Genomic DNA, 20,104 nt, shown 5'->3' with positions numbered 1-20,104 from the left:
ACCTTATGGAACCCTTCTTCTTGCTCCTTTGTAACAGAGAGAAAGTCTTTAGGGAAGCACCCCATCAGACCTGCCCCCAGGTCTCATTGCCGAGACCAGTCCATTACCAACGTGATTTAGACCAATCACAATTCACCCTTGGGTCATGGCCTCAGGGAGACAAGAGCTCACTGGACACTTGAACAAAATGAGGACTCTTCTGGCCAGAAAGAGCTGGTTATGGGTGAACAACCAGCAGTGGCTGCCATTTGCTCCTGTTGTGAACACAATTCTAAACCTGAGGAATTTTGGGGAGAAGGTGATGGGACGGAATTGACTCTTGCAATCTCAAAATAAGCTATGAAGCTACCTGAAAACATTCCTTACAATAACAGAAGGCTTTGTTAGTATTATGACTGGTATGTAACCATTGCTATTATTTGTAATAATATTATAATATTATAATAGTATTATTACACTAGGTGTCCCTGTCATTTGGCAAAGACGTGGTGGTGGCGGGGCAGTGGGGTGTGTGTGTGTGTGTGAAACCTTTCACATACTCTAAGGCCCCTAAATGTTTATGATACTCATTGCTGCTGGAAAGTGGTGGAAACAGCCAGAGAGACCCCCTTGGGGACCCTTGTCTTGGGGGAGGTGGGGAAAGAAGAATGTTTTAACTGGGACCAGCAAAGGGGCAATGCCTATTATCTCTGGTTCACAGGGATACCGCCATCTCGGCCTGTGGATTCCCTGTCCTATCAACCTCTCACGGATGTGACAGGCTGCTAAAGAAGTTATACTCTAAGAAAGAGGCGTGAAAGGTGGCCCGAGGCTGAATGCAATCCATGCAGGAGCCACGGAGCCGACGTGGTCGCTTATAAATTTGAGCCATTGTTTAAAAATCAGATTGCACATAAATGTTCAGATTTCCAGCTTCTTTGGCAACTTTAGACATTCTAGCGATATAAACCCTCACTCCCAAATGGCAACAGGTGACAGGAACTGAACTGCAAATCCCTTGTTTACAATTGTCCACCACAGTGCCCCCCCCCCCCCGCCCCCCCAGCTCCCTTCCTCATTTAAATTCCCGGTTGTCCCTGTTGGTGTTTTCATGAGTTCACTCCTGTGCTTTAAAAAAAAGGGAGGTTTCATCTTTCCTGAAAATGCAGCGGGAGGGAAGGAGCAGCGATCCACTGGGCAGATGAGGGCAGCAGGGACGGAGGCAGCATGGATTCCTGGCCTGTCTAGGTCCTGCCAGCTCACTCTCTCCCACCCAGCAGGCTGGACGGCGGCTCTGGGCCGGCCTCGGAGCTGAATCTGCAGGCCAGCGTGGCAGAGGGGACAAAGTCACACCCTTCTTTCTGCTGCGAGCTTCCCTCCAGGGATCGCATCTACTGTGTACATCCTAGACGGTCTGCTCAGCATGCACTATGCATTGTCTCATCCAATTATCATAGTGCCGTCCGCAGTCGCAACTATTATTATCCTCACTCCACATATTAGGCCAACAAGGCTCAGAGACATCAAGTCATTTGCCTAGGGTCACACAGCAAGGAAGTGGCTAGGAAGCTGAGACGAGCGAGGTTAACTCACTCAGCTGAAGACACCCAGCCAACAGATGGCAGAGCTGGGGTTCCAGCTCAGGTCCAGTTGACTCCAAAGCCTAGAAGTTGAAAGCTGGTGGCCAGAGGGGGCACACTGGCTTGGCCAGCAGTATTTTTGGAAATGAGGAATTTTTTGCCCTTTGCTGGGCTTCCTGGTCCCCAGTTTGTCACAGGTCCCCCTAATACCTGTTGATTCGCACCCTGGCCTCTTCCCTCACGCGTGTTACTTGCTTGGCCTCTGGAGAAGATGACAACCTTCATGTCCTTTCCATGTCCTCTTGCCTCCCTGCAGAGACCAGCTCAGATGACTTGGAGCTCTTAGTTCTAGGCCAGAGCTGGAGGTCCGTGTTTGCCTTTGTCGACCCCACCCCACCAGGCATTATAGGAGTCGAGGGCAAAGATCAATGAAGTATGGTTAGGGGGCACCTGGGTGGTTCAGTCTTTAAGCCTCTGCCTTCGGCTTAGGGCGTGATCCCAGGGACCTGGGATCGAGCCCTGCATCGGGCTCCCCGTTCGGTGGGAAGTCTGCTTCTTCCTCTCCCACTCCCACTGCTTGTGTTCCCTCTCTCACTGGCTGTCTCTCTCTCTGTCAAATAAATAAATCAAATCTTAAAAAAAAAAAAAAGAAGTATGGTTAGAGTTCAGGTTCAAGTTCAGGTTCAGCTCCATGACCATGATGCTCCATGCCTCAGTTTCCCCATCTGTGAAATGGGCATGCTAATAGGACCTGTCTCAGATGTTAACACATGTGAAGTGTTTAGAAGGGCACCTGGCATATGGTGAGTATCCAACAAATGTTAGTAATGATAATATAATAATAATAATAGTAATTCTTATTGAAAAATTATTATGGTGGTGCTCCACGGAAGGGCACTGGCCTGGATTCTGCCCCATGACACTGTGACCTTGGGCAAATCAGTCACAGTCTCCCAGCCACAGGCTTGTCTGTGGAATCTGGGGCTGGCCTCTCATTTCCATTATAAATTCCCCCCTGGGGGCTCAACCACAGCCTGCTGTCTTCCCTCCCTGCCGATAGTGCCTCTCCTCCCCCACATCCTCGCAGCCTTCCTCCCAGCACACCTGGGCCAGGTGCTCTAGCTCAGCGGGCTCTGCTGGCCCCGTGTCAGCTGGTTTCAGACCCTAAATTTGGCCCTTTCACAGAAACCAAGGTTTGTGGTGGGGGCAGGGCGAGAGTGAGGGCTGTGTCTGGGGAGGCAGTTTCCCCACCTGACTGGTGCTGTGAGAAGCAAGCAGGGTCAGGAGGGCTGAGAGCCATGCTGGACCTTGTCATCGGTCTGGGCACGTCATTTGACCCTTACGGGCCTTGGTTTTCTTATCTAGCAACTAAATTTCATGTGTGTTGATGCCTTAAATCATCACGTGATCTCTTCAATTAAAACAGCCTCCTTTTCTTTCAGAAGAGGAAAGGCTCAGAGAGGTTAAGTGATTTAGCCAAGTCCACACAACTAGAGTATGATTTGAGTCAGTCCTTTAACTCCCAGATCTAGTCTCCTTTCATCTTTATTTTTTTTCCTTTTATCTTTAGATGAAAGGTAAAAGCCATGGGTTTATGGTTGAGAGACAGACTGCCTGGGTTTGAATCCTAGTTCTGCCATTTATTAGCTGTGTGACCTCAGACAAATTGCTTCACCTCTCTGTGCCTCAGTTTTTCTCACCTGTGAAACGGGAGATGATAATTGGACCCACACAGAGTTGTTATGAGGATTAAATAAATTATTCATATGTGTAAAACACTTTCAGCAGCGCCTGACACTTAGTAACATTTATTTAAGTATTGCTGAAATAATAAAACAGCTCCCCTTCAATCAGGCACATGATCTCAAGCATGTAAAAAAAACACTCTAGATCAGGACCAGAAGACCCGTGTTCCACTTCGGGCTCCACCACTAATTTGTTCTATGCCCTCAGAGACCTCCTTTATTTATTTATTTTTTTAAAGATTTTATTTATTTATTCGACAGAGATAGAGACAGCCAGCGAGAGAGGGAACACAAGCAGGGGGAGTGGGAGAGGAAGAAGCAGGCTCATAGCAGAGGAGCCTGATGTGGGGCTCGATCCCATAACGCCGGGATCACGCCCTGAGCCGAAGGCAGACGCTTATCCGCTGTGCCACCCAGGCGCCCCCAGAGACCTCCTTTAAACTTTCTGTGCCTTAGTTTCCTTAGCTACAAAATGAGGGGCTTGGACAAGCTCATCGATGAGCGGCACTTTTTGAAAAACATCAAAACTTGTTTGATCATATTTTCTTATCTAATTCAGTCTATCGAATATTCCAGTGTAGTGGGTGTTGCCCGGGCAGCTGTCCCAGCACCCCTGGGGACGACCCAGGAGCCCCGTAGCCGTGGTCTGGGTGACGTATGTGACTTTACTCAACCCAATCATACCTTCCTCCCAGGAATTGGGGAAGTGGACCCCAAAGGGAGACTGAACCATATCACAGGTGGCACTCACGCAGGAAGGTCATGAATTCCTGCTCAGGTAGCTGTAGGGTTCTGGTTCCTGCTCTTGTTTTTTTTTTTTTTTTTTTAAGATTTTATTTATTTATTTGAGAGAGACAGAGACAGAGACAGTGAAAGAGAACATAAGTGGGGAGGAGAGGGAGAGGGAGAAACAGGCTGAGGAGGGAGCCTGATGTGGGGCTCGATCCCCAGATCCTGAGATCATGACCTGAGTCACCCAGGCACCCCATGGTTCCTGCTCTTTCTGAGGCTTGGCCTATCTTGAATTCCTGAAATTCAAATATCACTCCTCCCCCATTTACTTAGGCTAACCTATCAATTATCTATCACTGCATAACAAATCACCCCATAATTTCGAGGCTTAAAACACCAATTTCCTGTTTCTCTAGATTCTTCGGGTTGGCTGGATGGCCCTTCAGCCGGGTGGCCCTTTGGCTGATCTTAGGGACACTTGTGTGGCTGAAGAGGGTGTTGGCTGGGGTGACTTAGTTCTCTTCCCTGCGGCCTTCCCATATGGATAGCTTAGGCCCCCTGAGGGTGGTCTCCGGATTGTGAGGGGGAGAAACAGAAGTCCAGTTAAGGCCTGGCCTCCGAAGCCCCAGAATATTGCTTTTTCTGTATTCTCTTGGTCAGAGCAAGCACAAGGTTGGCCCTGATTCAAGGATTCAATAGACCCCACTTCTTGGTGGGAGATGCAGTGTGTGCATTGGGGGTGGGAGGAAAGGAAGGTGCTGGGTGTGCAGACAAATACCACAACTACTTGCAGTGGATTTCTTAGTTGCAGGACAAAAGTAACGTAAGTAACAGATCTTATGATTTACATATTCCCACCTAGCACACTCTGATTTCGTTTCTTACCAGCTCTCGGCCACCTGGGCCTTGCCTTTCTTCACTCGCACCAACCACACTCCCACCCCAGGGCCTTTGCACTTGCTGATCCCTCTGCCTGGCACATCCTGACCCCAGATCTTCCCACTGCTCCTTTGTTACTTTTAGGTCTATACTCACATCTTTACTAAGAGAGGTCTTTTCTGATCCCTGAACAAGTCATACCCCTGACATTGCCGGTGCCCTAATTAGGCCTTCTCTACTTCGTGGGACCTGCTGTGTATTATTTACTTTTTGTCTTTTTGTTTACTGTTGTTCTTTTCTCAGCAAGCTCCAAGAATGCCAGGACTACGGTCTGCCTGGATCTCTGATGTATGCCCGGCTCATGGTAAGTACTCAAACGTTTACCAAAAGAAAGAATGAATTTCATGCTTTTTAGATATTACACTATTTTTTTTAAGATTTATTTATTTATTTATTTATTTATTTATTTGACACAGAGAGAGAGAGAGCCAGCGAGAGAGGGAACACAAGCAGGGGGAGTGGGAGAGGAAGAAGCAGGCTCCCAGCGGAGGAGCCTGATGTGGGGCTCGATCCCAGAACGCCTGGATCACGCCCTGAGCTGAAGGCAGACGCTTAACGACTGCACCACCCAGGCGCCCCTAGATATTATACTATTAATATACAAAAAGTTGTGATGAGAGGCAGCTTAAATGACATCACAGATGATTCTAGAAGGTGAGGCAGGGAGCTTATACCAAGGCTGGATAATCTCAATGACTCTTGCCCTTTCCAGTTCTGCTAGTCCATGACTATAAGCACTATTCAAAGTGCTTTGAAGATCTAAAGGCATGATATAAACACCTGTTATTACTACTGAGAGGGTGCTTGGGAGTTCTGTGAAGGACGGGGCTTGGGTTCATTGTACCTGTGATGGAATGGGGTTCCTCACTGAGCTGCGGGAGTAAATCCATATGTGTGTCATCTGTATTCCCTACACCTCATGGGTTACCAAGGGGCCGTTGTCAATGGAGAGCCTGCCATAAGAAGGGCTGTATTGCGGTAATGCATACCCCCAGTTGTCTTGGACTCTCCTCCCATGGGAAGCGGGGACTCTGTCTCCTACCCTTGATTCTGAGTGGGCTTGTAATTGCTTCAACCAATAGAGAAAGGCAGAAGGGACATGACGTGACTTCCAAGCCTGGATCAGAAAAGGCCAGCTAACCTGCTCTTCATGGGACGTGAACTCTGGTGGATACCAGTAACCAGTAAGGGGTCCCACCACCCTGAGACCACCATGCTGGAGAGGCCATGCACAGATCAATAGTAAGAGGAATAGGCTATTTCTTTAGTGCTTTCTCCTTCCCAGAAACTTCTAGAGTCCTAATGTCCCATGCTCTGCTTGACATTCCCCACTGGATGATGTCTTGTTCCAACCAACCATCCGACCCCTCAGACTTAATATGCCCCCAAATAAACTTTTGTTCCCAAGCCCACCTCTCACCCCTTAGTCTTCCCTGTCCAATAAATGGCCCCTTCCCCACTTCTGTAAGCCAGGGTCTGGCATTATTTTTGAATTCTCCCTTTCTCTCAACCCTACAGCCAATCCCTTTGAAAGGTCTATTGGCTTTACCTCCGAAATGCGTCTCAAATCTGTCCTCTCCCCTTCTCTAGGGCCACCACCCTGATCTAAGCCAGCATCATTTCTTCCTTGGCTCCCGCTGCAGCCTCCGGACTGGTCACCCTGACTCCCTGACGGTGCCTTTGCAGCCCTTGCGTTTCGTGCCCGTTCAGTCTCCTCGAAACAGCCAGAGGGATTTTTTAAAGTTTTATTTATTTGTTAATTAATTAAGTAATTAATTGCATTGTTAATTTTAATTCTAGTGTAGTTAGCACACAGCGTTATATTGGTTTCAGGTGTACAATATGGTGATTCAACAATTCTAGATATTGCTCTGCGTTCACCATGATATGTGTACTCTTTAACCCCCTTCACCTATTTCTCCCCTTCTCCCCCGCAGGATTGTCTTAAGATATAAATCAAGGGGCGCCTGGGTGGCACAGCGGTTGGGCGTCTGCCTTCGGCTCAGGGCGTGATCCCGGCGATCTGGGATCGAGCCCCACATCAGGCTCTTCTGCTATGAGCCTGCTTCTTCCTCTCCCACTCCCCCTGCTTGTGTTCCCTCTCTCGCTGGCAATCTCTATCTCTGCCGAATAAATAAATAAAATCTTTAAAAAAAAAAAAAAAAAGATATAAATCAAGTCATGGCGCCCCCAGTGGCTGCCCATGGCACTGAGAGTAAATCTAACCTCCCTGGGCTCAGTGTCTCGCTCCCTAGCTGGAGCTTGGCCTCTGACCCCTCTCTTTCTACTCCTCCCTGTGGTGAGTGGAACCAAAAGGAACCAGTGTTTCCCAGTAATGTCAGGAAGTTGCTAAATCTACTTCTACCCCTTTTCCTATTTCTGGGATTTTTGTCTTCCCCTGTGAGGAGGAACCCAGTGGGAATGACCAGTTGGGTTCCCTAGCTCTGTTCCCGCCACCCTGACCTTCACTCTGGTCCTTGATCACACCCAGCTCTTTGCTCTCCTCAGGGCCTTTGCATGGGCTGTAAGTTCTGCCGGAACACCATTTCTCTAGCTCTTCCTATGACTGGTTCCTTCCTATCATTTGGGTCTGAGGTTAAAAGTTGTGCTCACAGGGCATCTGGGTGGCCCAGTCAGTTAAAGAGGCCGACTTTTGATTTCTGCTCTGGTCTTGATCTCAGGGACTCGTGAGATCTAGCCCCAGGCTCCTCGCTCAGCATGGAGTCTGCTTAAGACTCTTTCTCCCTCTCCCTCTGCTCCTCCCCCACTGCTCTCTCTCTCTCTCTCAAATAAATAGATAAATCTTAAAAAAAAAAAAAAAAGAGGGGCGCCTGGGTGGCACAGCGGTTAAGCGTCTGCCTTCAGCTCAGGGCGTGATCCTGGCGTTACGGGATCGAGCCCCACATCAGGCTCTTCCGCTATGAGCCTGCTTCTTCCTCTCCCACTCCCCCTGCTTGTGTTCCCTCTCTCGCTGGCTGTCTCTCTCTGTCAAATAAATAAATAAATAAATCTTTATTAAAAAAAAAAAAAAGAGTTCACCGAGAGGCCTTCTCTGACTAGAAGAAGTTTCCTGTCTGATAGTCTCCATTTTGACTATTTGTTTGTCTCCTTCGTTGTTCTTACCACACTGTTTACAGTGTCTTGTCCTCTGCTTGTCTCACCAATGCGTCGGGCATGGTTAGTTCCCGATAAAGAGATGGTCGATTGTTGATGTTGATAATAGTGTTAAAAAAAGAAACCCACAGGCCCAAAAGGGTGTCCCCACCTAACTGCAGTTTCACCCCTCCCCATCCCCCCCCAGAGATGTAGGCTTAACCCGTCAGTCAGGATATTTTTCTTTCCATCATTGCCAATTGGTCTCTGGGTCTTCTCCATATCCCAGAGAAAGACGACGTAATCGGCATGATGGGACACTTTGCTTTTCCCCTAGCAAACATCTTCCTCTGGAATAATCCTTTTCCTTTGCTAATAACTCTCTTGCCCCCACCGTCCATCTAGATCAACTTTCCACTTTGTACAACTCCTCCGAGTTCCTCTCTCCCTGCTGGATGGGATGCTGGAAAGTTCACCTAAACACTCACATCCCACTTACACCTCTCAAAATCTTTTTCTCCCAAAATTATGTTTAGATGACCCGCAAAAACTTCGGTAGACACTAAACAAAATCAGACATCACCCTAAGCTAACTTTTCTTGCTGACACATTTTGCAACAGAGAGAACGTGAACTCATTTAATCTTTAGTAAACCTAGTTAGAATAAAATTATTATCTTTAATGCTGATCCCTCTAAATGTAGTTTTTTTAAAGTGGAGCCCAAATGCTGATCTCTCTAAAGACATACCTGTTTAAATTAAATTAAAAAAATTGAAAAAACCAAACCCTGAACTAGCTTTTATTTACAAAATATTATCCTAGGTCACAAGAACTTGAAAAACATTTGGGTTAATTTCTCTTATATTTCTGAGAGTTTTCAGAATCCTTAACTTACAAATGCACTTGTTTTTTAGCCAATTGAATAGAGCTCTTTACAAATAAATTTTAGTAAAACCATACAGAGGTAGGAATATATTTCACATTTACAACATACATGTGTTATAGACACACACAGGAGATACAGACACACGCAAACGTACAGACAGACACAGAGAACTTACAGCTTTTGTTTTAAATGTTTAGCCATGAGATGGGTATGATAATGCAAACTTGCAAATTTATAAAAGATCAGTTGTATCCAAATTTTGTTTGGCAGTTGTAGTCTGAGAAATTCACCTGCTCAGATGGCTGAAAGCTTTTTTTTTCTTTTCTTTTTATGGGGGGGAAGGGGCAGAGGAGAGGGAGAGAGAGGATCTTAAGCAGACTTCACGCCTAGCGAGGCTCAGTCTCATGACCATGAGATCATGACCTGAGCCGAAATCAAGAGTCAGGCTCTTTACTGACTGAGCCACCCAGACGCCCCAGATGGTTACAGCTTTTTACTAATACTTGTGGAGAGGACATTTTAGATTTGTGTTTGTCTTTGAGATGTAATCTCTAATTATCTCCTAGGGTATTTACATGCCAATCTGGTAAAATTTACATCTTCAAGGAACAGAGAGAGGAGGTTCAGTTTTCTTCCAGGAGATTTAGTACCTTTGGATGGTGACCCCTGTCTCAGTAAAATGGGGTAGTGTTGCCTTGTCATTAGGGCAGTGCCCTGTAAAAATACTTCTCCGGACTTAAGGTCAAATGGGACCTCTTTAGAGTTGGAAATGGAAGAGGAGGTCATTTGGGTCACTGTGGTCATGGAATTGATAAACCCATTAGATCATGTCAATTTCGTGGAGCAGGAGATGGGCTTCATCTTGAGGTTTTCCACTCACTGTGAAGCTTAGCAGTGGTCACTGTGATAGAAGGGTTGAGCACGGAGCCAGGCAATCACCATCCCAGTGAGAAGGAGGGCCCTGGTACAAATATGGGTAGCTTTAGGGGCCTATGCTTTCCCATTTCCCTCTTCCTCCTCACTGGAGGCCCTGATAACCCTGCCAACTTTCCCTTTGGTGGCAGGGATGCCTCGAGAGGCGTGCTTTTAGGTCTGTCCAGTTCAGGGGAAAGCTGATGGGGCTCAGGATTGTGGGGTCTCTTTGAAGCATATGGCTAAGACGGATCTTTAAGAAAGTTATGGATTTGGGGGTTTTTAGAGATATCAGCCAGCTGACACCTTTTGGCAGCTATAACAACTCAGAGACTATTCCAAACGAACAAGAAAACCCACAGTAGCTGATCAGTTCCCCTCTCTTCTTGTGCATAAAATCTTTACTGGAGGTTTGAATTTCAGTTCAGGTATAGTTTTTGATCTCAGTTTCTGCTTATTATTATTTTTTAAGATTTTATTTATTTATTTGCGAGAGAGCACACGTGCGTGCAAGAGAGAGATCATGAGCAGGGGGGAGGGGTAGAGGGAGAAGCAGACTCCCCGCTGAGCAGAGAGCCTGATGCAGGACTCGATCCCAGGACCCCGGGATCATGACCTGAGCCCAAGGCAGACACTTAACTGACTGAGCCCCTCAGGCGCCCTCTGCTTCTTCTTTTATCCTATAATTTTAACCTTACTTGTTACTGGAAAATTTTGGATGATGTTACAGTGAACCCTCTTCGTAGATGGCCACTCCTTTCCAGGGTGTCCCAAGAGACCTCTCCAGGATTAGGATCTGCCTCCACTAGCACAATATACACCGGGTCTTTCGGAAAACCCCCGAGGCCTCTGGAGCCCCATTGAAGAGTCTTGGCTTGTTGGTATGCATGGCACCGAATAACGCCTAGAATGACATGTAGCACCCACGAGGGTCTGCATTTGTCAAGGAGCTGGTGTTCCTCCTCAGGGCTCTTAGGAGGCATTGGAACCATATGCTGAGGACATTTATAGGTCCATTATTTTTTATTTTTTTGGGTAGTGACGATTAGCCTTGCTATCCAACCCACCCTCCTTAGCTCTCCTTGGCCTTGAGTCTATAAGACCCTTATGCACATTAATAGTCAGTTACAGCCTTTGTAATTAGTGGTCTAATTGTCTCATTAGGCCGTATGGCCTTGATCGTGCTGCTCTGGGGAGATCATTGGATAATCATGGCAGCCGTGAACTTTCAGATGGGGCTACCTCAGGCAACATGCTGCAGAGGCAGTATGCGACAGCCAGCCACGGTGCGACAGACCCCAGCAAGCCTCGTTCCTTTTCCAGATGGTGTCACCCACCTGACTTGGGGGGTCGGTAAGCAAGTCACAGGTAACAAGGGCATTCCCCCTGGTGAATTGCAAGGGCGATCATGCAATCCTGCCGACTCTACTGATCATTTTGTGTTGGTCTCAGCCTGTCAACAATCAATGTTGTTTGGGACCAGCCCCTGTGGTTGCTATGATTGCAAGACACCCTTCAGCAATAACCATCAAGAAACTTTGAAAAAATAAAGGTTTATTACTCACAGGATCTGGAAACTACACGGCACGCCTGGGCCACCCAGTGATGTGGGGGGCATGTGTGGGGGGGAGACGGAGAGAGTATGAGAGAGCACAAACAGGCCGTTCTACTTTTATTGGGGTCGAGGGTTTTGCGGGCTCACTCTTTATTGGTGAATTCAAAATATAAGAGTGGAAATTTAAAGTGTAGGAAGAGAAAAAAACCAAACAAACAAGTGGCCCAAATGATCAGTTACTGAAATCAACCAAGATCTTGAAAACAAAGGGGCCTCTGATGGGGGAGGCAGCCTGGCTCTTTGTCCCGTTCTGTGGCTGGCAAATCTCTGATGATCTCTGACGTGGATGCTTCAGCCATTGGAGCTAAGTCAGGCACTTGCTTTGCAGAAAAGAAAAAAACCCCAACTGTCAGGGTTTACGTGATAGTGTCTTACTCCCACTTTTCATGAAATCCACACTCCATTCAGGGCATGAGGCCCTACTCACTTGCTTAGAAACCACCGTGAATTAGAAGACCACCCTCCCCAACCTTTCCCTGTGGGGCCTAAAAACATTAGGGAATTACCCCAAGGAGATGGAACGGAATGTGCAACAGAGTTGTGAAGGCTGTCCTGAGGCCCCGGGGCAGGGGTGGGGGGAGGAGAAGCGTCTTTCAGCCCTAACCTCAGGGAAGAAACACAAGTGTTCATGTATCACCTTCATCAGAGCCAGGTCTGGACACCTGCGCAGGCAGCAGGATCTGGGGATGGCGCAGCACCGCGAGGTGGGAGGCTCGGAGCCAGGACCCGTGCTCCATCAGCCCCCTTGGGGATGCAGCTCTGAGAAGGCAGAGCTGGGAGGGCTACCTGGCTCCACCTCTAGGTCTTACCTGGGCCAGGTGCTCCTCAGGAGGGACGAATGACACTTCTTAGTGTCAGGGATTGGGGTGGGTGTTAATGACCCTGTGTGGCTCCCCTGTGTTCGAAAGCTGGGAACATAAGGTGCAGATGGTGGGAAAAGGGTGCTTTCCCATGAGGTACCCCATTCCCAGGCCAATTCCCAGCAGTCCCTGGGGGGGCCAGGGCCAGGGTCGGGGACAAATGATCCTCTGTGCCCTTCCATGGGGCCTGCTGGGCTGGATGCAGAGAAGAGGGAACACTTGTCTGTTTCCTCCTTCAGCCCCACCCACACTTTCCTCTAGAAGAAGGCTGATTTGTGGGGTCCCAGCTTCGCTGCCTGTCCTGGGACCCAGAGATGTGAAGTTCCCCAATTCCCTTCAGTTGGCCTCTGGTGGGGTCGCACCACCATCTCCCCTGAGTATGAGTGAAGACTTACTGCTGTCTCTTAAAGGTCGTGGCCTGTCCCCAACTCCAAAGGTCATGTGGAGGTAGAAGGCCCTGGAAGGGGGACAGGAAGGGGTGCTGCCTCCCTGAAAGCGAGTGCTCTTCCAGAGAACCTAACTGGCTGTTTCCATGGGGTCCCTCCTCCCTAGGGGAGCACAAAACCCAGAAACAGGACAGGGGGTTGAGATAGGTTTGGCAACTTTCTGACATCACTGGACAATACTGGTTCCATTTCAACCACCAGACTGTGATCAGGTTTGTAAACAATACCCCCTCCAGATCACCTTCTCAGGGTCCAGAGAGATGTCTTCATGGCTATTCCGGCCCTACCCCAGGCCTTCTCCCTGACCGGGCCATCCCCGGGTCCCTGGAGGAGCTCACACGCCCATGCTGCTCTTCTCCTCCTCTTTGGGGCTGGGCTCCTCCTGAATCTTCTTCATCTCCCAGCCCCGGACCCAGGTGTAGGCCGAGGAGCCCCCCAGCACCATCATGTTGCTTGTCCACCAGAGGAAGCTCTTGGTCTCCTCGTAGTAGAGCACCGCCAGCACCGTCTGGGCACAGGCTTTCGCTGTGCCCGACACGTTGTGGGTCAGGGGGCTGGTGAACTTGATCTGTAGACCTGTCACGTAGCCGATGGCGAAGCCGAACAGGCCGCCCAGCGTCATCATACCCCAGAAGTGGGCGCTGCCCAGCTGGGCAAAGTCACGGAGGGCCTGCAGCTCCCCCAGCAGCAGGAGCAGGGGCAGGAAGAGGACACAGGCGTTGACATTATTGTAGAAGGTCAGGCGCCAGATGCTGCCGTCCACTGCCGGGAGCACCTTCTTGGTGTAGATGGCGTTGAGCGAGACACAGAGGCTGGCGAGCACGCCGAAGAGGGTGCCCGTCCAAGACAGGGTACCCTCTGCCCCCTCCTGGTCCACACCAAGCCAGAAGCCTCCTGCAGGGGGGAGAGGGGAGGGGCAAGGGGGATGAGGCCGGGGAGGAAGAAGGACAGAGAATTTTGCCACCCGAGTTCACAGACTGTAATGCAGTCTTCACCCTCCCATCCCTCCCTGCCCTCTCTGCAATAGATAAGTCCAAACGCTCTGTTCCAGGCAAAGCACCAGACAAGGGCTGGGAAGTGGCCCAGGACACGGACGCTTTCTCAGGAGCTTACATTCTAGCAGAGGAGGAAGACATTAAAACGATTCATTTCCCAATTATTTCTTTAATTACAATTGTAATGAGGGCCATAAAACAGTGCAGTGTGCTCTGAGAACCCATAACCTGCAACGGTGCTGGCCTCAGGCATCTGCAAAGTTATGCTGGAAATGAGCTCCAAAGGGCTGAGCGCTTCGTGGCTAAGGTGACTTTGGGCAAGTGACTTAAGATCTCAGAGCCTTGGCTTCCTTGTCTGTAAAATGGGAGCCTATAATGAGCTAGAATCACTTGTGGCCTGAGGTTTTGGGGACAGTCCACTCTTTCAGACACTCTTGTCTGTGTCACCACCTCCTGCACACAGAGCCTCCATGGCTCCCCACTGCCCACCATCAAGACTCCACTCTTCTGCCTGGCACACTGGGCTTCCCGCACCCTTGCCTGTCTCTGTCCCCCGATTGTCCCAAGTCGTCTCTCTCACCTCCCTGCTGCTCATGCTGGGACGCAGTGTCCTTGTTCCTGTCCTGCACCAGAAACACCCCGCTCCTCCTTTCTGGGAGATTCTACGCATGCTTCAAGGTCAAAGCCAGCCTCTCCAGTGAATAAGTCTTTCTCAATACCCCCGGCCCCCAGACCTCCCCTTGGCCTCTTGCTGCCTGGGCTTCCCTGCAAGACCCCTTGCCTGCCCTAGGCTGTTAGACACCTGTCCTTGGGGACGACTATACCATCTCTTTAGTGAGACCCCACCTGCTGGGGAGGCAGGGGCTGAACCTTACACATGTTGTACCCCGGTAACATGGTGGGAGGGGAAGTATGAAAAGTTTTGGTGTCAGAGAGATTTGGGCTCTAATTGGGTTCTGCCATTGAGAGGCTGGGTGGCCTGAGGAAAGCTGGCTAAACTTTTCTGAGCTCCCATTTCTTTCATCTGTAGAGACCTGGGTTACTTTCTTGACCCCCTCACTCCAACCAAACTAATTCCCACCTTGCAACCAGAATGATCTTCCTCAAGCCCAGAGAGATCTGCTTAAGTCCTGTCCTGGCTTAAGGCCCTTCCTTGCCTACTACCCTCAGGAAACCTTCCAGACTCACTTAACTTGGGCAGCCAGCCTCCTGTCTGGAGAGTCCTGCTGTGGCCCAAACAGGAAGAAACACACAGGTACTTTTTTCTGTCTAGAACATTCTCTCCTCACCTCTTCCTTGTACCCATCTAGTACTTCCTCCAGAATGCCTGCGTGGATTACCCCATTTCCAACCCTGTCCTCCTCTCCACCCCCACCAGGTTCTCTTCTACGCCCCAATCGCAGTCTCACCCCCACAGCAGAACTCACTGCCAGGCATCACCACGGTGAACAGGCACCCCATCCACCTTTGCCAGATTCGTATCCCCAAAGTTTGGCATGGTCTCTGGCATGTGCCTGGCCATCAGTTAGTGTTTGCTGACTGACTGAGTGACCACAGGCATGGAGGTTGTTCCGGAGCTGGCCTTGAGGGTTGAAGGAGGCAAGGTGCCTGCAACAATGCAGGCACTCACGCGGGGTATTCTCTTCCTTGGCAGATCCTTGGCAAACATTTATCTGTACACCTGCTCCGGGGGTGTGGAGGGTCGGCCAGAGCACCCTCCGTCCTCCTGCTCGTTATTTCCAAGCCCAGAAGGGAAACCCACCATGAGGTTCCGCATCCTAGAGGGGCTCACACCCCGAAGGAGCTCTGAAAGGTACTATAAAAGGAGCAGGGGTCCAGGAATAATCACTGGAGACCCATCTTAAGGGGAAGCCCAGCCAAGAGGGGGCTGGGTTTGGGGCCGGCAGGGAGCACCAGCTGTCTAGGGCCGGCCCAGCCCCATCGGTCCAGCCAGCGAATGCCCTTTCTCAGGAGCTATCACACCATCAGCTACTTTGATTACTTTTAGGACCTGGCCTAGTTTCCCTATGACTTCACCTTTCTGTATGCAAATTCTATCCCCCCTCCAACTCCAGTTTCCCTCTCCTCCCCCTCCCCCCCACCTCCTGCTGGTCTTCAGGGCTCAAGTGAAGATTCCTGGGGCATTTGGCTTATTGAGGCCTGGGACTCTGCATCAGCTCTGGAGGGATGGGGGGGTGGGGGAGGCAGCTGAAAATCTGCTGGGGTCTCAGCAGCTCCTTCTGCTCTAACCTCAGCCTTCTCCCCTCTCCCATCTTGGGGCTTGACTGAGGAGTCTGAGATCCAGCAGTTGCTCCATGAGGGTGACATTTTTTAGGACAGGTGGCAGAGGAGGGGCCTGTCCCCTGCCACCCGTGTGCCCGCCTGGGACTCTGAGACACCAGCGAAGCATATGTAGGTCAATCAACATGAACTTTAAGGCACGAGGAAAAACAGGTTTGAAGAAAGACCACATTCCTGGATGACAGAGCCCTGGGAGGATTCTGAGGGAAGTGGGTGGTCCCTTACCCAGAGCGCTGCAAAAAACCGTTCTGTGATGATGGAAATGTTCTACCACGTGTGCCGTCCGGTACCGTAGCCCCTGGCCCCATGTGGCTACCGAGCACTTGAAATGTGGCTACAGAATCAGGTTATAACACCTGCAACCGAAGAACTGAATTTTAAATATGTCACTGAATTCAAATGAATTTAAACAGAAATAGACACATGTGGCCAGTGGCTAAGGTACTGGCTAGTGCAGCTACGATCTCGAGGGCACAAGAACAGGGAGAGGGGTTAAAAGCACAGGCCTGGGAGTCTGGCCAGTCTGGGTTTGTACCCCCGCCTGGCTACTTCCTAGCTGTGTGGCCCTGGGCAAGTAACTTAACCTCTCTGAGCTTCAGTTTCCTTGTCTGTCTGGAGTTGGTGACGGTGATGCTACCACTCAGGGGACCTCTGGGGAACAAAGGAGGGACTACGTGTCGATGATCCGCCCAGTGTCCCCATCGATAATTCTTACTTTCTCAGGGTCAAGTGTGGAAAGACAGCTAAGACCTCTCAAAGCTTATTTCTCTCCACTCTCTTAGCCATTCCTACGAGCCTGCAAGGTCGGAGGGTGATGGTATATTTATTACAAGATGTGTTCTCTTCTGGAAATAGCGCTGGATGGGGAGTCAGGGCACTTGAATTCTTGAGAAGCAATACAGTGGTCAAGCATAGGGAGCCAGACTGCTGGAGATCAGATCCCAGCCCTGCCACTTATGAGCTGTGTGATGGTCAACGAATCACTAGATGTCTCTCTACCTTGGTTTTTTTCCCCCTCTGTGAGATGTAGATTATAATCTCATTTTGTTATGAGGGGCCCTGGCTGGGCCCCTAATTTGCTGGGCGACCTCAGGAAGCTTATTCTCTCTGGGCCCCAGGCTCTTCCTCACAGGACTTTGGGCAAGGGAACCGGGACAGGTAAAGTCCCAAGATGCTTGGCAGGCTTGCTCTTTGGCGTTTTGGCCCCCATGCCCCCCCCCCACGCCCCGTGGCCTCGGCTGGCCACTCACCGATGATGACCCCGCAGGTGAGCAAGGCATAGAAGGAGGTGGTCTGTTTGAGCAGCAAGTAGGAGAGCAGCACGTTGAAGACGGTGGTGAGGGAGCGGCCCACATTGTAGAAGGCCACCCCGACATACTTCAGGCAGAGGTTGTTGAAGGTGATCATGCCGATGAAGACCACGGACAGGGGCAGGACGCTGCGGGCCACCCGCAGGTCCAAGCGCAGGGAGGGAAAGTCCATGGCACCAGGGCAGAGCGCGGCCAGGGTGCTGAGGCTCTTGCACAGCAGCGTGGTCACCAGGCACTGGTAGAAGGTGACGAAGATGGGGGTGTCGAGCTGTAGGGAGGGGCTGTCCAGCAGGTACTTGTTGAGGAACACCATGGAGATGGAGGTGACCCAGTAGAGTGACACCACCAGTGTGATCTGCAGAGCCCGGAGCAGGAAGGGCTTCTCCTTGCTGGCCTCTGCCTCTCCCGAGGGGTCGGAAGCCCCCATCAGTGCCATGTGCAGGATCCGGGACCGCTTCAGAGGGGCCCTGTTCATGGTAGCAGAGGAACTGGGTCACCCTACAGCCAGAACCGGAGTACAGGGCAGTCTCTCCTGTCTGCCTCCTGCAAGCCGCAGCCCTCAACTGTCACATGGGGGGTGGCCTAGAGGCCTCCCCACCCAGAGGTTCTGTTTTGGGGGAGCCCCACAACCTGCTCCCACTCTGAGGGAGCTCATGAGACAAGACACGGGGAGGAGTGAGGAAGAGGCTAAGGTTACACGCAAGACCTGTCAGGGGAGAAGGGGTTGGTGCCCGGTAGGGATAGATCTCAGGAAAAAGGGAAGGGAGAGGGAAGGAAGAAGGGGGAGGGGGAGGAAGGCAGGGCGAAGGTGCTGGAGAAGGGCGGAGGACAGCGTGGGGAAGAGAGGGGGAGGCATGGGCGTCCGCAGAGAGAAAGGGGAGGCATGCAGGAAGCTGAATGGAGGGAGGGCGTGCGGGGGCGTTTGCAAAGAGGGGTGAAGGGAAGGTCAGAGGTTTTCAGGGCGGGGTCCGAAGGACGCTGGAGGAGGCCGGGCCGGCCCAAGCCCGCAGCGCTCTGCCCTCCGGAGCCCCAGCTCCGGTTCAGCCCGGGAACCTCCGGACATCCGAGGCCGCGCTCCCCCGCGAGGCGGGCCCAGGACTCATTTCCTGACACGCCCCCGACCCCTCCTTAAAGGGCCCGCACGCCCGGCGTCACCCTTAAAGCCACAGCCGGATAGAAACAGCCTTCAGAGTCAGGCTGGCGTCTGGACCCCTAACCGCCTCTCCGCTCCTGTGCGCTCCCCGCTCGGGGATGGTGGGGGGCGATCGGCCTCCGCGGAAGGTTCCTATAGGTGCTTGAGCCTCGGCCCCCTTCCTGAAAGCCCTCCCCCCACCCTAGCTCCGTCTTCACCAGAAGCTAACTCTCCCTCCACCGCTCCCCTCACTTGCAGGTCTACCGCCCCCTCCCCCATCCTGGGTACGACCGCACCCCCAGAGCCTCGGCAGCACCTCTCATCCCTGGGCATCTAGAGACCCTCTACCAGCCCCAGCTCACTCTCCCTTGTCGCATTCCTTTCCTTTTCCCCACTTTCACTTCCTCCATCGCTCTTCCCAGCCTGAGACCGAGCCCCCCCCACCCCCCGCCAGTGGCACTCCCTTGAGGAGACTTCAATTAATCTGCTTGATCCCGCCAGCCCCATTTGAGAACAGCCATATGCTAGCCTTAAGGCAACACACCCCCAGCTCCCTCCGCCTTCTAAAAAACCCCTTCCCCAAGCCGGGCCCAGCCGCTAGCTCTGGCCCCAGGGCTGGCGTTCCCGGGCCTCGATGGCAACCCCGCGCTCACCTCCTCTAATGCACTGGCCGCCCGCCCGCACTGCCGAACGCTGCACCTGCAGCGCCGCACCTGCAGCACCGCGCCTAAGGCCGCGCCCGCTGGGGACGACTTCCTGCTCCCAGCCCCGGGTGTGGGCGCCAAGCCAACCTCGCACTCCTGCTCCCCACGTGGGGCCCGGAGGCTGCGGCGGGACGACCCGGGCCCCAGCCTGATCTTGGCGCCGGGTTATCCCGCCAGTTGTGGGAGCAAGCCTCCCCCTGTTTCCAAGGCCACCCGAGGCCCAATCCCCCTGCCCGGCCCGCCCGGGATACCCCACTCCAATTACCGCCGCTTGCACGTCCCGGGACCCGGCTTCATCCCTGGCCAGCCGCCTGCCCCGCGCCCCGCCTGAGCTTCCAGAAGCGCGCGCGGGAACCGCTTCCGGCCGCAAGTGAGCGGAGGGGTCTGTGCCCTCTTCCAGGAACCGAGCCTGGGAAGTCCGGCACCAGCCCTGGGCGACAGTCACCAGGCAGCCTGGAGGGCCGACTTCTCCCTGCTTCTTGCCCTGGGACCAACGTGGGGAGCTCACTTCGGAGTTCTCGTTGCTGTAAAAAGGAGGGGGCCGGCAGGACTATACCAGGGGGCCCCAACTTCCTTGCTCATGACTCTGGCTGGTGTGGTTGAAAGTAGGGACTACCATCTGCTTGTAGTATTTCAAACACCATTTAATCAGTACCATTTAATTTACAGGTAAGATGTCTTAGATTTGCTTTAAAATACTCAGAATACTTACCAAAGAGAGAAAAAAAAAAGAGGTGGATAGATAGGTAAAACAAGATAGGCAAAATGTTGATATCTTACTTTTGTGTACATTTGAAAATTTCCATAAGAGGATGACACCTGTGGGGTATATTTAAAGTCTCGCATGCTAACTGCATAAACCCTGGGCCCAGCTT

At 51.5% G+C, this 20,104-nt stretch overlaps 1 protein-coding gene and 1 long non-coding RNA gene across 3 annotated transcripts; one reads left to right on the top strand and one right to left on the bottom strand.

Annotated features, from left to right (window-relative positions):
- Positions 1–4,955: 4,955 nt before the first annotated feature.
- Positions 4,956–7,740, top strand: LOC148107861 (uncharacterized). Its single transcript, XR_015721513.1, has 3 exons — positions 4,956–5,059; positions 5,219–5,279; positions 6,058–7,740. It is a non-coding gene; the product is annotated as an uncharacterized LOC148107861 (long non-coding RNA).
- A 3,669-nt stretch (positions 7,741–11,409) lies between these two features.
- SLC35C1 (solute carrier family 35 member C1) lies at positions 11,410–19,568 on the bottom strand. Of its 2 annotated transcripts, none has more exons than XM_045808753.2 (3): positions 19,495–19,568; positions 17,334–17,860; positions 11,410–13,681 (listed from the first exon to the last, which is right to left on the bottom strand). In XM_045808753.2, exons 1-3 carry the CDS (start codon positions 19,524–19,526, stop codon positions 13,122–13,124), a joined length of 1,119 nt encoding a protein of 372 aa, XP_045664709.2. In that variant the 5' UTR covers positions 19,527–19,568; the 3' UTR covers positions 11,410–13,121. The 2 variants fall into 2 exon arrangements, with proteins under 2 accessions (XP_045664709.2, XP_045664710.1); XM_045808754.2 differs by lacking the exon at positions 19,495–19,568 and adding an exon at positions 19,179–19,257.
- Positions 19,569–20,104: the final 536 nt, after the last annotated feature.

The sequence above is a fragment of the Ursus americanus genome, chromosome 24 (assembly GCF_024610735.1).
Source record: "Ursus americanus isolate L20-20 chromosome 24, mUrsAme1.1.p, whole genome shotgun sequence".
NCBI lineage: Eukaryota > Metazoa > Chordata > Mammalia > Carnivora > Ursidae > Ursus > Ursus americanus.
Note: the sequence above shows the minus strand (reverse complement) of the source record. Positions and strands in the feature narration are given on the sequence as shown.